The 20130-nt window shown below is 50.4% G+C and overlaps 1 protein-coding gene across 1 annotated transcript in view; it reads left to right on the top strand.

Annotated features, from left to right (window-relative positions):
• The window catches only part of KSR2 (kinase suppressor of ras 2), a 280870-nt gene that overhangs the window by 203379 nt on the left and 57361 nt on the right, over positions 1 to 20130 (top strand). The window contains exons 13-14 of the mRNA XM_054005981.1: positions 598 to 646; positions 3140 to 3507. Of these exons, the coding sequence (XP_053861956.1) occupies positions 598 to 646; positions 3140 to 3507 (417 nt within the window). The remainder of the gene's footprint in view (positions 1 to 597; positions 647 to 3139; positions 3508 to 20130) is intronic.

Below are 20130 nucleotides of genomic sequence, written 5' to 3'. Positions count from 1 at the left end.
CTATCCGAGGCACCATAGTGACATAATAATTACGTCCAGCACTATAAAGGCTATCTCTGTTTCCAAGCCCTGCTTGCCAGGTGCAATGGGGAGCTGGTATCCAAGCTGTATAGGAAGTCTTTACACGCCTCCCTTTTTGGTGACCCAGAAGTTCTAAAATTATGACAGTCAAAAAAATCCCTCTTTTCTTTTACGCCAAATAGATGGGGTTACCTGCGGCTTCATCTCCCAGCACATGTGCTAGAGAGAACGATGCACTTTCCTGCCTTCCTAGGACCGGGGCATCCTTTGGTTCTCAGACCCCCTTGTTATATTAACTGGTGATGGGTTCAAGCCACAGAATTGGGGTTGGAACTTTCTAAACTGGGGGGGAGGAAGGGGCCCATTCAGACCTGTCTCTGAAATTAGCATGTCAGCAAGGCGTGTAGCAAGCCCGAGGTTCCTGCACGCTGTTTTCTTTTGTCTTGGGGGAGGCTGAGCTGGAGGGAAGCGGGAGCTTACAGCCATGTCCCGGTGCTGCGGTGCAGTGTCAGGGCACAGAACGTGGGGAACTTTCCGTGCACATGGTGGCATATTAATTTGTTTTGTTTTTAACAGCCTTGAAGGAAATCCATTGCTTCAAATTGAAGTGGAGCCAACCTCCGAGGTAAGAGACATGCAATGCTACCCCAGGCTTTTTATTTCCTTTGGAGAATGAAAGGAAAAGTTTACGACCTAAAACAAGACCCTGCCACGGCCTAATGCTTTGGCATTTTGCCCCCTTTATGATCCATCTCTCTTCTCAGAGACAGTTATATGGAGCTGGCTGGCCTCAGCATTGTGCTTAATGGACCGTTATAGTATATACATCTCAGAGTGCATTGCACTGAAGCTGGCATAAAATTTGCATCTCCACTGTTAACTGGCCTGCAATTGAATTAATGGATGGATCTGATTCTACTCCCACTTATGCTGGCGTTAGTGGAATTACCACTGCTGAACAGCAGTGGGAACAAACCGAGAACCAGGCTGGAGGGGGGATTGCTGCCCTGCTATCCCCAGTAGCTCAGAGGGAGGAAGGGTATAAGGGGGTCAACACAGACTTTTAAACTTTTGATAACAGATACCAGAATGGTGGGTCTCTGCTCAGACCAGATGCAGAGCATAGATATAACAGGCACATTTGAAAAACCATCCTAAGGCTCCAAGTGATTTAGGAGCACAGGTTCCCCTGACTTTCAATGTTACGTGTGCTCTGAAGTCACTTAGGCACTTCTAAAAATCTCATCCTGAAAGCGACAGGGCCTGATTCTCGACTCACTTGCATGGGTTTTATGCCCATGTAACTCCATTCACTTCTATGGTGCTACATCAGTGCAACAGAGCAGAAGATCAGACCTCACATGTGTCACAGCGACAACAGAAATTAGTCCAATAACATAGATACACTCTGGCCTAAATCTCTCTAGTTTTCCCTGATAATTTGTAAATCCTTGAATTTGTCTGTCTATCGTAGGGTTATAGATCACTACAATACCTGAACGCCTTCCACCTAAAAGCAACTGCAGTAGCAAAGTCCCTTCATGGCTACCTTCAAGTCTATCTGTCCATCACAGCAATGTGTGTATCTGCCAGGGCGCTCTGAATGCAGTGAAAAATTATTTGAATTAATTAACAATGAACAATGGCAAAATTCACCCGTGAATCATATTTGATCAGCTCAAGTATGTGTCTATCCTAATAGTGTGTGTCTGTCTGATCTTCTACTTACCGTTCTTCTGAGGGTTTTTTTTTTTAATACGGTCCAAATTCTGCTCTTGTTTACCCTGTTGCAACTCTGTTGAAGGCAGTTTGCACCAGTATAAATGAGCAGAATTTTGTCAAATAATGTATTTATATTTACATAACATAAGAACATAAGAGAGGCCGTACCGGGTCAGACCAAAGGTCCATCTAGCCCAGTATCCTGTCTACCGACAGTGGCCAATGCCAGGTACCCCAGAGGGAGTGAACCTAACAGGCAATGATCAAATGATCTCTCTCCTGCCATCCATCTCCATCCTCTGACAAACGGAGGCTAGGGACACCATTCCTTACCCATCCTGGCTAATAGCCATTAATGGACTTAACCACCATAAATTTATCCAGTTCTCTTTTATTTCAGTACAGTCTGTATGGGAATATCTGTATTTTGTGTGTGGGTGTAGGGGATTAGACTCTCAAATTTACACAAAACTTGCTAAGACATTTCATGAAGAAACAAACTCAGGGTAGTTCTGAGGGAGTTTCAGTCTGCCGCCCTCTGGCCACTGCAGTAGTGGTGGGGAATCTTAGCGAGGCGAGGCTGAGCTTTGAAGGCTCCAGTGCTGGTGTCAGAAAAGCTATCCAAGAAAATAAACTGTTGCGTTTCAACCTCTTGCTTTGAGCATTTGGTCTGCAAGTTTCCATGGCGATTCACTGCAAACAAATGTTTCGTTTCCCCCTTCCAATGCCCCAAAGCGCAGTCTGGCTAGATCCAGGCAGTCGCTAGCAAACTTTCTGGTGCTCTCCACATGCACCTGGTAGGTTTCTCTCCATATCTGAAGAAGTGCTAGAGACTGGAGCTCTGGCAGGTTTTCATGCACTCCAACTTTCCTAGGCTCTGCTTGTGACCCCTATTAATCCTAATCCCCCAGCCCCTCACTCTTGGGCTCACTCTCAAGCAGCCTCCAAGAAGCACTGCTACAACACTAGCTAATCCCCTTCTCAGCAGAGTCTTGGCACCTCCTCTTCAAGCTCCCCTGCCATCTGGTTAATAGACTGCCTTGACGGTGTGGTCTCTTCCAAATCTTCCATCTGCCACCTACCCAGAGGAGGAGGAAGAATCGGGGGAGGGGAGAGGTGGGGGATTAGGGCATTCCCAGGATGTGGTTTAGACCATGCCTGGGTTCTTAGAAACACGTGTGCTGGCAAAAAGCAATCGTGGGAGGGAGTGGGATAGCTTGTGGCCATGATGGTTGCATCGCTGGGAACCACTCCACCTGGTTTAGTGGCGTGTTCCATGCACAAGTAGTGGAAGCACATGTTCCCTTCCCAGCCCTGCTCCCTGAATGCACAGAGGCTGTGAGAATGGTGCTGGCTGACTCCGCTCAGGCAAGCCACCCCACTTGTCTCCCCGCAGAACGAGGAGGGGAACGATGAGGCCGAAGAGTCTGAGGACGACTTTGAGGAGATGAACCTCTCCCTCCTCTCCGCTCGCCACTTCCCACGCAAGGCCAGCCAGACCAGCATCTTCCTCCAGGAGTGGGACATCCCCTTCGAGCAGCTGGAGATCGGAGAGCTGATCGGCAAAGGGCGCTTCGGCCAGGTGTTCCATGGGCGCTGGCACGGCGAGGTGGCCATACGCCTCATCGACATCGAGAGGGACAACGAGGACCAGCTGAAGGCCTTCAAGCGGGAGGTGATGGCCTACAGGCAGACGCGGCACGAGAACGTGGTGCTGTTCATGGGGGCCTGCATGAGCCCTCCCCACCTCGCCATCATCACTAGGTAAGCTGTGGGCTCTGCCACCAAGCTGGGCAGCTGTCGCTAATCCATTAAAGAACGTGCGGGGCAGGCCGTCAAAGCTATGTTGTAGCCCGGGCAGTCACAGTGAGGAGCTGGGATATCTTTGCCTTATAACACAGGGCATTGCCTTATAACACAGGGCATTGCCTTCTCCAGGCTGAGCTGCTGGAGACGATGCTTTGGCACACCAGAGAGAGGCCTGGGCACTTGGAACCTGTATATGTGGCTGTGATGTCTGAGACCAGAGGATCTGGAGGCTCTAGCATCCTCTGGGACACATGTCTCTCTTCTTCAGGAACCAAAGATCTAGGGATCAGTTCTGCTTGCATTGGAGTTGATGGCTAAAGTCTGGCTGATGTAATTGACAGCAAGGAGCCTGCCATTGGTATGTTACAGCTGTCTGTAGGTTCCTCTAGAGGCAGTTACAACTGACCTCCTTGGACAACTGAAATGCCCAGTATAGATTATGCTGATTAGCGCCTTGGAAAGGCTTCTGAATTTGGTCATGAGCGAGAAGTGCTGTCGGCTTGAACTAGGAGGGACGTTACACGCGTTGGGCGTGAATGTGTCAGCGTAGCTCTCTAAATGCAATTGATGGAATTGCTGCGCTATCCGCTTGTCTGGGGTGTGAAGCCAAGTGACAACGGTTTCTGAAAACTAGCATATGAATGGTGCTTCTCTGCTGGGAATGGGTCTAATTACGTAAGCTAGTTGAATACGTGGTGGTTTGCCACTGTGTAAGGACAACAGACTGCCTACCGGTTCCACAGATGACTTGGTGCTTTGCTGGTGCTGTGAAATATTTGCAAGCATCTGTTTCAAGGGTCTGCTGGGTTTAAAGGTTCCCCGCATCCCCATGGGGAGCAGTAGACAGCAGTTTTTAATAGTGAACATGGCAGAGTTTCCTGGGCCATCTCCTGAGGGCAATGCCTCAGGAGCGTATGACAGGGCCTTAAGTAATTACAATGAAAGCTAGCAAATACTGCGTATCTGGGTTCCCCTGTAATGCTGTGCGAGCCATCACGGAAAGGGTCCAACTTAGAAACAGGGAAAATAATCACCCTATAATATTTAACCAATAGTTACATGGTCAATGGTCAAATTATGACATGTGTGGGCAGTTACACAATTATGGGTCCCCAGACTGGATCAGTTTCTTCACCCTAGCAGAGAGACAGGTGGTAGCCAGTCTCTAGACAATAATAATACATTTATGTAGCACTTTACATGTTCAAGGCACCGTACAGACATTAACCAATGAATCCTCACAATGTCCCCAAGAAATAGGTCTGTACATATTGTTCCCATGTAGCAGATGGGAGAACTGAGGCATGGAGGTGAAGTAATGTGCACAAGGCCATACAACAAGTCAGTAGCAGAGTCAGGATTAGAACTCAGGATCTCCTGTCTCCCAACTCTGTGCTTATTTCCCCAGACCTCACTGCCCACAGCTGCAAAAAAAGGAGGGCACAAGAATGGATGCACCTGTTATAGGCACCTGCTAGAAAGGATTCTGCCTCTGAAAACCTGGTCCAAGTTGTCCACTTTCCTCTCCTATCCCTTACTCAATGGTCACCTAATCTCACTGTGCAACAAGATTAAAGAATTTGTCATCTTATTGGACAACTTCCGTCATGTGACAAGCTCCACAAGGCTGCTCTGTTAGCAGGCAGCACTTGGGGCTTCAGCATTAAATCTTTCCACAGGCTAAATTATCATTGAAAAGTTCCTGCAAGGTGAGGCTACATTTCCAGACTTCTCTTGGCAGAATTTCAAAACGCGCTGACGTTGGAAAGCTTCATAGAGCCATTAGCCGTGAAATATTTCATCATCCCTTTCCCGATCTCCCTTGAAATGGCCCATTCCCAGATTGACTGATCCCAGTTCAATTGAATCAGGCATTGGGGAGAAGGGGTTCTTGCTGGCTCACTTAAAGTGCTGCCCCTAATGTAAGGCCAGGAGAGGCAGACACCATATCACATGTGTCAGTACTACTGTTATCAATTGCTAGGGTGACCAGATGTCCCGATTTTATAGGGACAGTCCCGATTTTGGGGTCTTTTTCTTATATAGGATCCTATTACCACCCATCCCCGTCCCGATTTTTTACACTTGCTGTCTGGTCACCCTATCAATTGCTGCTCTTGCTCTGTTGAATTAAGTTGTCCTTTGCCTCAGCATTCTATTATTCTAAGACATGGTTTTCAGGTGGCTTGAGTATTTCCCAGGGAAGAGGAAGAGAAGAATTCTTCAGGGCAATCCAAAGAGCAGGGGAGGTACACCTGGAGCAGGGTACAACAGAGAGGGAAAACTCGGAGTGAATATTGGGTATAGTTTCTTCAAAGTGAGACTTTGGACTCCTCCCAATTGCTTGGGACACCACAGATTAAACAACATACTGTAGGGAACAGTCCCGCACTGGCCCTTGGAGGATAGTCTAGATCTCAAATGTCTGTGGTTTCCATTTGACCCTAGAGAGGCCTCCAGTTCTGGATGCTAAGGAGGAGACTCGGGCAGGTGAGGGGCCTCTGTGGACCTCCTTGATGTCTCCCACCTGGAGTTGTCACTGTGGATTGCTGAGGGGTGGGTTCTTTGGGCTGATGGAAGACTGATGCAATGCCTAGTCTTTCGGCTGGCACTCTGCATCGGGGGGACTTACCTGCAATGCAGCACTTACTTTGAAGTCAGAGGGGCAGCTCGAATGTGCTGCCGTTCAAGATACAGAGGGTTGCAGAAACAGAAAAAGCCCCAGAAGTTGGTGAGTTGGCTCTAATGACATCTCTAATTTAGTTGGGGGGGAATTGTCTTTTCCCCAGTGGCAAGTGATGAAAGCAGGGTTGGCTTTAATCCACAGATGGTATAAAAATCATCTTTGGGACATGAAAAATAAATGCCTTTTTTTTTTTGCCTGGAATAATCCTCATAAATCCTGGCAGTGAAGTTAAACTGGATTTCAGCTCTCTGACCTGTTAGCGAGTACTGAGTCAAAAATTAAAAACCCATGTTGATCCATTTCTGTAGTGTCCAAAGCCAGGCTGGTGTGTTACATTGCATGGAATCGGCCGTTCCAATCACTGGTGGACGCGGCCTGTGTCCGTTGTCCCTTTGAGACAAATACAGTTGAATGAAGCCCTTTGGATGAGTATTTGCACAGCATTTAGATTCCATTTAATATCAGGACTCATGTAATATTTTTCTAGCTGCAAAACATTTTCTGTCCTAATGCCTTTTTATGTAATCCCAGCAAGGTGCCGTTTTTGACATCTTGACAAAATAAATATGTGCACTGTGGTAGCTTGATGCATTAATATTGGGTCTGGAGAGCTTTCGGATCTGCTTTTTCCCATATGTTTTCAGTCCTTTTTAAGGTCAAAGTACAGCTTTATTGGATTGCTCTAAATAGAACTGATGTCCCTCATGTCTGCCAGCACTGAATGCTTCTGGAACTGACGTTACTCTGTGCACAAACGAGGCTGAATTGGTTTGTACGGCTGGTTTTTAAATCACAACTGGAACCATTTTTTGTTTTCTGCTGCTTGTAATGGTACTGGATGGTGGAGTGCTCCAGCGCCCTTTTGCGATGTGCTCTGTAAATGTCCTGTATTACGACTGGGCTGGCTAGTTTGGGAAGGTGCGGGGGGGTCCGTGGGAGGAAGTTTCGCAGATGAATCCCAGTGAATTTTCATTCAAATCCTAGATTTAATCATATTTGTAACACATCCATTATTTCCTCCATTGCTTCCAGACTTCTCTGTTCTCCTGCCCATTCCTCTCCATATTGGGTCCCTCTCCAGGATCTGGATGGAGGCTTAGGGGGGCCCTGGCTATGGAATCACTGGCATCACATGACACAGGAGTGGGGCTTGTTAAGGAATGAATCTGAATGACCGAGGGCAGTCACAAAGATTGGGAGAACCGGCTTTCATCTGCACACTCCTGACACTTCAGCCCTTGCTGTCTGACTGCCGCTCCCCATGGCTTCATGCAGACATTAGGAAGGGCGGGGGAGGATCTGAGCCTCGAGGGACCCTGCACGGGGAGGACTTGCAAGGGCTGGAGCAGTTGCTCATGATGGGTTCAGTCGGAGAGGAAAGCTCTGTGTCATTGCCAGGGCGAGTCTGTTCACCCTGCCTCCTTTATGGGTCTGGACAGAAGGTTTGGTGGTCCATGGTGTCAAATGGCAAATGGCACAGAGGGGCCCAGCCAGATTAGTCAGTGGGCTGGAGGCAATCGCGATCTGCGGTGGCAATTCGGCGGGAGGTCCTTCGCTCCCAGGCGGAGTGAGGGACCATCCGCCGAATTGCCGCCGAATACCTGGAGGTGCTGCCCCTCTCCGGAGCAGCCGCCCCAAGCACCTGCTTGAGAAGCTTGCGTGTGCATGGTGGGGGTGGGGGCCTGTGTGAATTACCTCGTGTGCATGGCGGGGGTGGGGGCCTGTGTGAATTACCTCGTGTGCATGGCGGGGTGGGGCCCAATGTGCTGCATTGCGGGGGCAGGGACCTACATGATACCTGCATGTATTTTGACTCCTGGCCCCTAAAAAGGAAACTAGCATCAATGGGAAAACGCTTCACCTGATAAAGTATCCGATCCAATCAGAGCCATTGTTTTTAGTGCCGGGCTCATTAATACAATCAGGAAACTGGGTTGTGTAGCCTAAATCTGCCTTTCCCCAGTCCTGTTTGGGTTAGGTTTAGAGCAGGTATCATCCTTAATAGCAACATAATATTTGTGATCTCTGTGCAGGAGGTTTACCCTTCGTAGGCAAAGAGACAAGGTTTTATTTTTTCTTTTAACAGGCTTACCTAGGAGCAAATACAGTTCTTGCTGTGGCCTTCGGGGAGCGAGTAGACGGTGCATTCAGGAAGGGGTTGAGGCACAGTGCTGGGCTCGGGGGATGTTAGTTGGATGACTCTACTTGCCACTTGGGGCTCATTAAAGATGAAATCAGTTGAAAAATTCTGAATTTCCTAACCTGATTCCCACATCTAAGCAGCCCGGTGGTGACTGGCGGGGCAGTGTTTGCAGGGATATGCAGAACTCCAGGGCACAGGCTGTAGGGTTGCACAGCCGACCGGACCATTAAAAGTCCAGTTGGTGGTGCAGCGGGGCTAAGGCAGGCTCCTTGCCTGCCGTGGTGCCATGCAGCTCTCGAAAGCAGCGGCAGGTCCCACCTCCGGCTCCTACGTCTAGGGGCAGCCAGGGGGCTCGGCACAGTGCCCCCCTCCCCGCAAGTGCTGGGTCTGCAGCTCCCATTGGCTGGGAACCGCGGCCAATGGGAACTGCAGGGGTGGCGCCTGCGGATGGGGCAGCGCGCAATGCCACCTGGCCGCACCTCTGCATGGGAGCCGGAGGGGGGACATGCTGCTGCTCCCAGGAGCTGCTTGAGGTGAGTGCCGCCTGAAGACTGCACCCCTGGCCCCCTCCTGCACCCCAACCCCCTGCCCCAGCCCTGATCCCCCTCCTGCACTGCAACCCCTCGGTCCCAGCCCCGAGCACCCTCTTTCACCCCAAACCCCTCATCCCCAGCCCCACCCCAGAGCCTGCACCTCCGGCCGGAGCCCTCATCCCCTCCCCTGCGCCCCAACCCCCTGATCCCCCTCCCGCCCTCTGAACCCCTCGATCCCAGCCCAGAGCACCCTCCTACACCCCAAGCCCCTCATCCCCAGCCCCACCCCAGAGTCTGCACCCCCAGCCAGAGCCTGACCCTCCCCCTGCACCCCTGCCCAACCCGGAGCCCCCTCCCGCACCCTGAACTCCTAATTTGTGGCCCCACCCCTGAACCTGCACCACCAACTCAGAGCCCATACCCCCTCCCACACCCCAACCCCTTGCCTCAGCCTGGAGCCCCCTCCCATACTCCAAACGGCTCAGCGCCACCCCCAGCCCGGAGCCCCCTCCTGCACCCCAAACCCCTCTTCTCTGGCCTCACACCACAGCCCACACCCCCAGCCAGAGCCCTCACCCCCTCTCACATCCCAACCCACTGCCTCAGTCCAGAGACTCCTCCTGCACCCTGAACTCCTAATTTCTGGCCCCACACCACAGCCCACACCCTCAGCCAGAGCCCTCACCCCCTCCCACACCCCAGCCCCCTGAGCCAGCCCGGTGAAAATGAGCGAGTGAGTGAGGGTGGGGAGAGCGAGCGACAGAGGGAGGGGGGATGAAATGAGCGGGAGCAGGAGCAGGGCCTCAGAGGAGGGGCCGGGGGCGAGGCAAGGGTGTTTGGTTTTGTACGAGAAGAAAGTTGGCAACCCTAACAGGCTGTCATCCATAGAGTGTGGATTGGCTTCAACAGGCCTCCGTTGGCACTTCCCTCACAGAACCATCTCCTCTAGACACAGGCGACTCCAGGTGACTGCCAGTTGCTGTTTAAAAAGCCCCCTTTTCTTCCTGATCACACGGTGTTTCCCACTGAGGAAGGAAACGTTTCTCTACATTTGAAAACAAACGTCTCCAAGCTATTAAAGAAATCTCTGCTTCCAGCCCCTCATTTTCCAACCCAGCGTTCAGAGCACTCCGCTTCCTAGCAGGGCACATCAGCAGAGCAACGAAATCTTCCGGTGCAAGACACAAGGAAGAAGTTTTGTGTGTGTGTCTGTATGTTTTCCATAGCCTGTGTGTGGGTGTCGTTCCAGGGTCAGCAGAAAGGTCTCTCCTCCCTCACCCAGACACCCTTGTCTGGGGGACATTTCAGTACCAAACCAGGCAAGCTCTGTTCACATGTGACATTGCAAAATACAGTAGCTACTACAGCCAAGGGTGCTTTTATCAGACCGTTTCACTGCTGGGGAACAGGCCTGGAGAAGTTAAGTGATTTGCCTATGAACAGATTGTGTGTCAGTGGTAGAGACTGACTCAGTTCTATGCTTTAGCTTCAAGACCGGGGTAGTCAATAGGTGGACCATGAGCCAAATCCGGACCTCCAGACGCTTCTGAAAGGACCCTGAAATCTTGTTATTTACTTATTATTGTTGTTGTTGTTTTTTTATGTTTTTCTCTGACCAAGAGATTTGAACCTTGACAAAAAGTAATTGGCTATTCCTATTCTCGACTATCCTACTTCTCTCCATGTTTCCTGAATGTCTCTGAATACAACAGGTCTAACAAGACAGCCCTATTACCCACATAGGAAAGGAATTATACTCGGTTGTTTCATGTAAGCACCAGCATTTTGATTTGACACCTCTCAGAAGCAATGCGGTGATAATTCCTACGAGCGTTTCCATCAGAGCTGCTAATAGATTTTCCCGGAGGTAATGAGCAGTGTGGACATTTAACATTCATCTTAATTTGACATTAGCAAGAATGAGTGGGAGCCGGAGTGTCCCGAGTGCTGCATAATGGATGGTGTGAAACCACAAAAGAGAAACAGCATCAAACTCCTCAGCCCTGTGGAACTGAAGGATTTTTAAAAAAAATCTTTATACTGCAGATGAAAAATTCCACGTTCCTTTTGCAGGCTTTGAGAGAGCGTGCAGCGTGAAATCCTTAACACGACCGCACCACAAATACACAGAACATTCGCTAGGAAGGGTTGTCTAGTGGTGAGAGTGGGGGGTAGGATGGGAGAGAGGTGCTGGCCATTGGGATCCTGCTGAACTCTGCCACTGACCTTCATGGGTGACCTCAGGCAAGTCACTTCACTTCTCCATTCCTCCATGTGTCAGCACTTACTTATCCCACAAGGGGGTTGGGAATCCTGATTAATCCTTAAAAGGACAAGGCATCAGTATATGATGATGGTAATGACAATTGTATTGGCTCCAACCGTCACTGAAGAAGGGAGGGTCGCAGGAGTTACAGAGCTGTAGGACCAAGTTCTAGGTTCTTCTAGTCAAAAAGAGGAGATGTGAATATCTATTGTTCCCTTTTCATTTTGTGTCTCATTAAGCCTTGACCGTAAAGCTACGGGGAAATATCATATTTGTGCATACTGAAGCCTTTTTGAGAATCTAACGATCTCCCCAGCTTTGAAAACTGCTTGTGGGAGACAAAAAGGCTTTGAGCCGTCGATCTTTTATGTAGAAAATATGAGAGTTGGGCCAAAGTTTGCTGAGCCCTTCTAACTCCCCTTGGCTTGTGTGGGAGCTGCAGGTGCGTAGATCCAGAACCGCTCCAGATTTACAGCAGAGTAACGGAGAGCAGAATTGACTGCTGCTTGTGTTTCTGTCAAAGACTGCATGGCATAAGGAATTAAAGGGTGGTGTCTCCTGATTCATAGTCCAGGAGCACCCACAATGCGGGAGGACAACCCAAGAGAGCACTGAAGAGCAATAACAAGTAAATCTGAAAATACAGAATGATAGAAGAAGGATTTACAGAGGCGTCTTTCGCCAGTGGGACTGCCAGTATGTTTTACGTTCGAGAGAGCAGCCCCATCACGCTCTCATGGTGGTGGTGGTGGTGGTTCTGAGGGAACTGAGGCACGTGGAAGTGAAGCAAGTTGCCCAAAGGCAGACCGTGAGTGGCAGAGCGGGGAAAGGGAATCCCGCCTCCCGGCCTTGTGCTCTAATTACACATCTTCCATTTCACTGCGGCGGTGGCAGGGATTTTCAAGGGAGTTTAAGGGAACGAGATTCCCAAATCCCAGTGGATTTAGGTGCTGTGACAGTTCTTGGGGTACCCAGGACTGTGAGTCACCTCATTACCTCCTGCCTCCAATTAATCTTTCTTGTGGTAGCTGGATGTCAGCTCCTACCACCAGCAGCCTTTCAGCCACTCAGGCACTCTCCTCTGGGCTCTGCCCCACCCAGCTTCACTTTACAGGGTAACAATAGATGCACTCCACTCCCCGAACCTCTTTGAGGAGTTTCCCTATGATATCCAGCCCCTGTCACTGGCTCCGCACAGAAATTCCAGCTCCTCTGCCCCAAAGGTGCAGTGTACCCCAGTGCACCAGCTTTGCCTTAAACCACCGTGCCTGTACACCGCACAGCACTTGGGAGCACTTGTAATAACACAAGAGAAGGTTTATTTACAAACACGTAGAGGTTCCGCTAGAAACAAGAGAGAGTTGTGGAAACAAATGGTTACAATACAAAACACAATCATAAAACACAAACCTGGGTCTACACTTCCTTATCTCATAAAGTAGACCTCCCCTCCCAAAGTTCAGTCTATTGCAGAGCTGGCTGGTTTCTCAAGAACCAGGATCCAAACGTTCATGAAAGCATCCCCGTTCCCCTTAGTGAATAGATACAGAGTGCTTCTCCCTCCCCTGCTTTGTACTGAAAACAGCCTGTTGTTTCTATTCACAGGCAGGGCAAACCGTTTTTTGTACCCTCCGGTTGTTTTGGTTGTTTGTTGCCGCTGATGGTTTCCCATCCCAAGCCTTAGTAGCGCTTAAACCAACCAGTTGAGCCTTGCATTGCATCACCATCCAAACAGGGCAGGGTAACAACTCCCTCTTGCCCAAATGGGCCACCACTGAGACACATCTCCTGGTGGCTAGTTTTTACTCCCAGTCCCTGCAGCATACTTTCAATATAAATACATTATTCCTTAAATACTACCCGCACAGACCTCTTGTGAGGATTATGAATGTTGACAAGTTACAAGCTTCCTGAAGATACCTCACATGTTACTCTTCATGGATGAATATCCTGTAAGACGTGTTTGGTGGAGTGAGTTTGTCCGCTCTGAGATGAGAGACATCTGCAAAGAACTGGGGACCCTTTACCAAGGGGTCGCTGTCACGGGTGCCTCTCTTCATTCAGCTCCTTTGAAAATCCCAGCCCAAATGCAGACCCATGCCCATTTTGCTCAGCGCTTTGGTTGCACTTTGACCATGCTGAGAAGCACGTGACCCGTGAACTGGATTTTGAAAGTAACTTTTTAAATGACACTCATATTCCAGAATCCACTAACGGTGGTATCCCACCTGACTACACAAAAACATGGCACAGTATGTCATAGGGGCTGGAACTAGGAATGCTGGGGGTGCTGCTGCACCCCCTGGCTGGAAGTGGTTTAATCCTACACAAGGTTTACAGTTTGGTTCATTGGCTCTCAGCACCCCCACCATAAAAACTGGTCCAGCCCCCCGGGCCACATTGGAGTCTGTAAACAAGTTTCTCTCCTGGTGCCTTCAGTAATGCTGATTAAATAATCCTAGAAGGAAGTGTAGTGTTTAAACCTTCAACATTTTGATGAAATATTAAACACAACCATTTTCCGTCAAGCAGGATGGAAGTGGGTTTACATTCTCTTACCCTGGGCTCCCACGCTAGCCTTGTCACTAATGATGTCTCTCTTTGTAGAAAGATGGCAGTCAGCTCAAAAAAGCCAATCAGAATTAAGGATCTTAGGCTCAGGTACTTCTTACTGTTTCTCAATTAATTATGGATGCACCCTAGAAATATCAGAAGACCCAGACCTCCTTCTCATAGGTGACTTATCAAGTAAACCGCCAAAGATGAAAAGAGTATTTGCTGTGTTCTTCCCTCATGGCAAAGCAAACATGTTTTAATAACATGGAAATCATTATGCACCACTAATTAGCCGTCGGGATGGGAGGCTGAGTGACAGAAAGAAGATCCCATAAAGTATTTCAGTAGCATCTCATCCAACTTCCATGCACGGCATGGCTAGGCGGTAACCTTGATAGGCTTTATTCTGAGGCCTGTCATCAAGAATCCCATGAGTCGGAGTCAATAAAAAAAAAAATCACAGGAGATTTTTTCAAGAGTTATGGGCATTAACCCTTTCTTCCCTAGGCTGGACAGTGCCTATTTTAAACGCCCAAGTAATATCAACCGAGCGATTGATACTTTCACTTCCTAGCAGGAGCAAAAAGTGTGGGCTTGTCCTTTAACTCAGGCTTTCCAGGATGGAAGTTTTGGGATTTCAATAACCGTTCTGAGCAGCAGCGCTAGTCCTGTGGGATACTCTTGTGGAAGTGATTTAGGAAGAACACTCCACCTTTTTTTAAGGTATACAAGTAAAACTGGAGGCGATTGGCTAAATTGATTATATATTGCAAACCCGGTGCTTAGACTCCCTGCAACCTGAACTGCAAATCTCAATTTACACTGGGTACTGTGGTACAGCATGGCCAGAGGGCAGCAGGAGAGGGTTAGAAGGGAGCCTTATTCCCTGTAGAGGGAAGAAAGTTTGCTATAGATTAATTAGAGCACCTGAAGCCAATTAGAGCACCTGAAGCCAGTCTCCTGATAAAACCCCCCTGCTTCAGTCAGACAGGGGAAGGAGCTGAAGCAGAGTGGATTGGTGTTGGAGCAGAGAGCAGTTTGGAGGGAAGCAGAGGGAAGTTTGACCAAGACCCTAGGTAAAGGGACACCTGGCTTGTGCAGAGGGAGGGCAGGAAGCCCCCACAAGCTGAAGGGCAGGAGAGGGAAGTAGCTAAGGGGAAAGAACCGCTAGTTCAAGTGGTTTACCGCTATCCCTAGGGCCCTAGGCTGGGACCCGGAGTAGAGGGCGGGCCCAGGTCCCTCCATCTCCACTCCCCTCCTCTAGGACACTAGTGGGGCAGTTAATATCCCAGTTCAGGGGCAAGAAACGGCACCCTGAACCCCCCCTAAGAAAAGAAAGCACGAGACCCATCATAGTAGTGCCGGCAATTTGCCACAGTACCAAGCAAGTAACTGTGGGGGTTCTTCACACATGACCTTTTATAAGGGGGACGGGGGGAGCAAGACTCTCCCTGCTATGAGACATTTCAGGTGCCATTCAGTAGTCCTGCTGTTTCCCGTACTATGGGAAGGTGCTCGTAGGGGTATTGCAGCGCTCTTGCTCTCCAGTGCAATGCGTGCCCATTATTTGCTTGGTGGGTGCCTTGACTCCACCAGATGGCCACATTTGAGTGGTGCTGCTTTCTGCCTGGCTTTGTGAAGCCCCCTGGAGAAGAGCTGTATCCACAGGAAATCCTGACATGAACCAGTGCACCCCCAGCCCACCACTCTTCCCTTCGAGGTTTATTAGTTTTTTTAAGCAGTGAAGAGAAACAGCGGCGCTTAATTAGCAGTGGGCCGGTGTGCACAGCGATGTCATTGTGAGGCGTTCAAACGCGCGGGAGGCTTGTAAATCTCCAAGCTGGCTGGAGTCGCAGGGTCATCCTCCCCCAGGAAATGTTTGCAAACTAGATGCCGTCTGGAAGCATTTTGAGGCTAAAGGCGGGGGGAGGGGGAAAGTGTGACGGTCCCATCACCAGCTCCCCCTGTCAGGACCCTGAGATTCCCCTCCCCACCACATCTCTCTCACCCCCTCTTGAGACCCCTTTCACATGCTCCATCGTGCTGGAGGGGGCAGATCTCCCCACGCTTTCCTCTTTTGGAGCTGTCAGGGGCGCTCTCTGGTCGGCCGGAGGGGTCATTGTTGAGTGACGTGAAGCGTTCTCTCCCCTCGTTCGGCTGGGCGCACGGGCCCTTCGGAGCTCTCCCTTGCGTCCACTTGGAGCTGACTGGGCTGTAACCCTGCATGGCAGTGCCGAACGCTACGTGGCAGCCGGACTCCTTCATAACCTTCCCTCATGCTGGGATTCAGCAGCCTGGGCAAGGGGAAGGAGCCACTTTCCTCTAGCGCGCCCTGCCTTCTTGAGGGGCTTGGCCCAGAAACAGCCCTTGTTTCTCGCTGGTTTCAGTTTTCCTAGCATAGGCTGGGCTATGCAGCAGCTCTCAGTCTGTCTGTCACCTCACCTCTGGAGGAGCTCCTTGGAGGGAGCCCTTCCTCTCACCACGGGGATGAATCACAGCAGTTAGAGCTGGAGCTGTTCGCTCCTTTCATTCCCACCTCCCAAGAGGACCATGCCTGACTGTTCCCTGCACTGCCTTTGCTAATGCTTGGTGCAGCCTCGGTTTCGCAGGCCCCAGCAATGGGGCACCCACCGCTGCCCTGCGGAGGGCGCTCTAAGAACTCGTTCTGTCAGGAAGACTTTCTGTTAGTCAAGCTCAAACTTTCCCTTATGCAGTGTCGTCCCCCAGTTCCTCCTCACGCTCCCCTGCACCACACCCAGTGCTCCATCCCCTGGCAGCCACTTCACCAAGGTCTCGGTAGTCAGGAGTCAGTCCCCCCAGCCCCCTGATCAGTTCTCGTCGCTCTTCTTGGAGCGGTCTTGCGTTAGGATGAATCGTCTGACTCCTCTTCACTGGTTTCGAGTCCTCTCCAGTTGTGTCTTCTCTCTTCATTCAGATACGCTTTCCTTCGCCACATCCTCCTGCAGTTTCTCCCCTTTCCTTCTTCCCTGTCCCTTCTGCTCCACTCCCACAGCTCTCAGATGCCACTGGCCACTCCTCTGATTGTCCCTTCCTGCGGCATCTCTTCTCTCCATAGGGAACGGATTGGCACACGCTAGCCTCCCTGTATGGGTGACCGGCTACACAACGCAGCAGGGTGGAGATGGCTCAGGTGTGGCACGCAGGAAGGTGCCAGTATTCGATGTGCTGTGATACACAAGCTGTAAGCTTGTCTCGCAAGGCACATGGGAGGGGATTCTCCCTGACCCAGTTCCCTCAAAGCAAACACAATGCCGCGTGGGAGCTCTCGACAGAGACTTGAAACTCTCAGCTCTTCAATGCCTCTGTCTATGCCAAATCTGCTGACATTCACAATGTCGCATCATCTCTGCTTGTAAATCTTACTGTGTAATGGGAGCGGGGTAGGAGGCGTATGTCACATATTTAGAAGGAGGGGAGAAATGTAGACATCTATGGAACTCAATTACTCATTACACAATTCAGAAGATCTTGTATTTCTTTCCAGCACGGGTACTTTGCAGGGTCAGTGTGTGATCATATTTGGAGATGAGGGATAGTAAGGGGAGGAAGATATCCAAACCTGTAGCTGCTGCTTTGAGAGGATCGGTTGCTCTGCTGAATAGGTCATGTCTGCTCAAAGGTGTCTTCTGTATGTTTTTGTTACCTTTCCTTAATGCATAACAGTATTTGTCCCCTGTGGTGCTTTCTGTCTGAGGATCTCAAAGGACTTTCCAAACCTTATTCTCAGTAGCCCTGTGAGGTTAGACTCATAGAATCATATTAGATTAGGGTTGGAAGAGACCTCAGGAGGTCATCTAGTCCAATCCCCTGTTCAAAGCAGGACCAACACCAACTAAATCATCCCAGCCAGGGCTTTGTCAAGCCAAGCCATAAAAACCTCTAAAGATGGAGATTCACCACCTCCCTAGGTAACCCATTCCAGTGCTTCACCACTGGGTAGGACTTGTTATTCCCACTTTACTGATGGGGAAACTGAGGCACAACTTGGTTAAGTAACTTTCCCAGAGTCACACAGTGAGTCAGGGACCATATCCAGAACCCGTGTGTTCTGGCTCCCTGGTCCTCGCTCTGCCCATGAGACTGCGCCGTACCCTTTTTCCTAGGCGAGTTCTCTTTGGAAGCCTGCCAAGGGACTGGCGTTTATTAAGATTTGCAGTGTGGGTAGATGGAGAGTTCAATGCATCCTATCTATCCTTCCCCCTTTGCGACTTGGGTCAGTGTCAGTGAGCTGGAGTGATAAACTCTTTGCCCTCAGTATCCCACTGTTTTCAGACCTCTCGAATGTTTGGATTTGGGGGTAAGGTCCCTCCCTGGACTTTAGCTCCTTTTCTCCTCTTGTTTTCTGCCCCGTCCCCTCCGCCCCCGCGGCATTTCAAATAATGAAGTCCATAAATCACATAATAAACAGCTATTGACGTCCTGCCCCGGGCTGGATCATGATTGACTGACCCGTGGGAATACTGTTTTCCTCAATCAATAAGAGGCCATGAGAGGGAATAAATCTTGATAATAACTGACAACAGGAAAGTCAATACGTGTATTAATATATACATTAAGTGAGCATATATCTTCCAGTGAGAGACAGCCTGCGGGGCAGCGGGTGAGAAAAGTGACTGAAACATCCTGGCTGTTGGGGAGTGAGGGGTACGTGGGTGTGAATGGGGGCAGGGGAATTGCTGCTGGAGCAAAAGCATTCAGGCCTTCCAGAACTGTGTCGGGAGGCGGTGATCGGCACAGAAAAGCAGCGCACATGATCGGTGAGGCCACACCAACCTAGCAGGGGAGTGATTTTGGGTCAGTGCCAGGAAAGTGCTTTGTGTTTAGCCAGCGTGTTGTGGTGTCATGGGACTTCCAGTGACTTTGTGTGGAAAGCAGCCATGGAAGAACGCTCTTGTGCTTCCCATTCATGCTCTGCCCCTGCCCTCCTAGGTGCATTTCTCCCATCACGCCATGGGCTATAGCCCGGCTTGGAAAGGCGTGGTTTGGGGAAGAGAGAGAGATTGTGTCTCCTGCAGATGAGTGCACAGTGCTTGTGCTTGGCAGGTGAGCACTGTGAAAGGCTTTCCCCTCTTGTGAACTGCTCTGACCCACTTTCCTTGTGCTTAGTTTCCTCACAGGCCATGCAGAAAGAAAAGAGGTTTCCCAGTAGAGATCCCCAGCTAAAGAGAACCATGCTGCCGGGGCAGTACTCGCTGGGGGAGCGCCAACAGCCACCTGCATAAAGCTTGCTCAGCCGTGCTGTGGCAAAGCCCATGTTACAGCCAGGCTTGGTGATTTGCTCTGGCTTCTGGGCACAATTTGAGGTGATGGATTTAACCTGCTAAGCCCTTAACCAGTTTGGGTCCCGAGTTGCTCTGAATCGCCTCTCCCTCACTGGGACACCTTGGCACACACTCTAAGCCCCCTGATTTAACAAGGAAGGGCTCAAGCCTGGGTCCCAGAGCCCTGAAACTCCCTGTACCTGGTGCTCAGCCGGAGCCCCACATTGATGGCGTCCAGGCCGTTAGAGCTGGCAGGAGGGTGACAGTTCTGTTCTGTGGCAGTTTTCGAGGGCTTGAAATTTGCTGAACAAGTTGGAAACAAAACCTTTTGAACACGGGCACAAAAATGGACCTGTGCTGAAATGACCATTTTCAGATTGGTTCCTGAGCTTTTCGATTCAGGGTGAAGAGAGAGGGACTCTGACGCTCTCTAGCTCAGGGTGTGGGACACATGCGCTGCGCTATTCAGAGTGATTTGGGATGAAAAGCTTTGCTCTGAAAGAACAAGGACTTGAACCTGGGTTTTCCCCATCTCAGGCCAGTACCCCAGCCACCAAGCTAAAAAGCGTCTGCCTGACTCTCTCGCTCCTTGAAGCTAACCTGCGTGATTGACACTGAGGCCTGAGTGCCTGGCTTAGCCTCGCCTGGGTCTGCGCTTCCCCACTGCGGAACATACCGGAATTGCTGTGTCCTCACTGTTTCTGCCCTCGGCCGGGTGTGTCTGGGAGCAGAACCTGTGGTTTGTTGTGTGGAGACGCTCCAGGATTCTCTCCCAATCAATTGTGGGAGAAATTGTCTGTCCTTTGGGAGGAATTGTGGGAAGGGTTTGGAGGACTAAGGGCACTTGAGTGATTTTAGCCTGCGTCCTCACTAGGGTGACCACCTGAACACCCGGTCGAAAAGGGATCCTGGCGGCTCCGTCAGCACTGGTGACCAGGCCATTGACTGTCCAGTCAGTGGCACTGTGCAGTGGGGCTGGCAGGCTCCCTGCTATCCTCTGCACTGTGCGGCTCCTGGGAAGCAGCCGGCATGTCCCCCCTCCAGCTCCTATGTGTAAGAGTAGCCAGGGGGCTCTGCATTCTGCCTCCACCCCAAGTGCCAGGAACGGCAGC

Source organism: Malaclemys terrapin, chromosome 16 (genome assembly GCF_027887155.1).
Source record: "Malaclemys terrapin pileata isolate rMalTer1 chromosome 16, rMalTer1.hap1, whole genome shotgun sequence".
NCBI classification, from domain to species: Eukaryota; Metazoa; Chordata; order Testudines; family Emydidae; genus Malaclemys; species Malaclemys terrapin.
The sequence above is the reverse complement of the archived record's forward strand: the minus strand, read 5'-3'. Positions and strand labels throughout refer to the sequence as shown.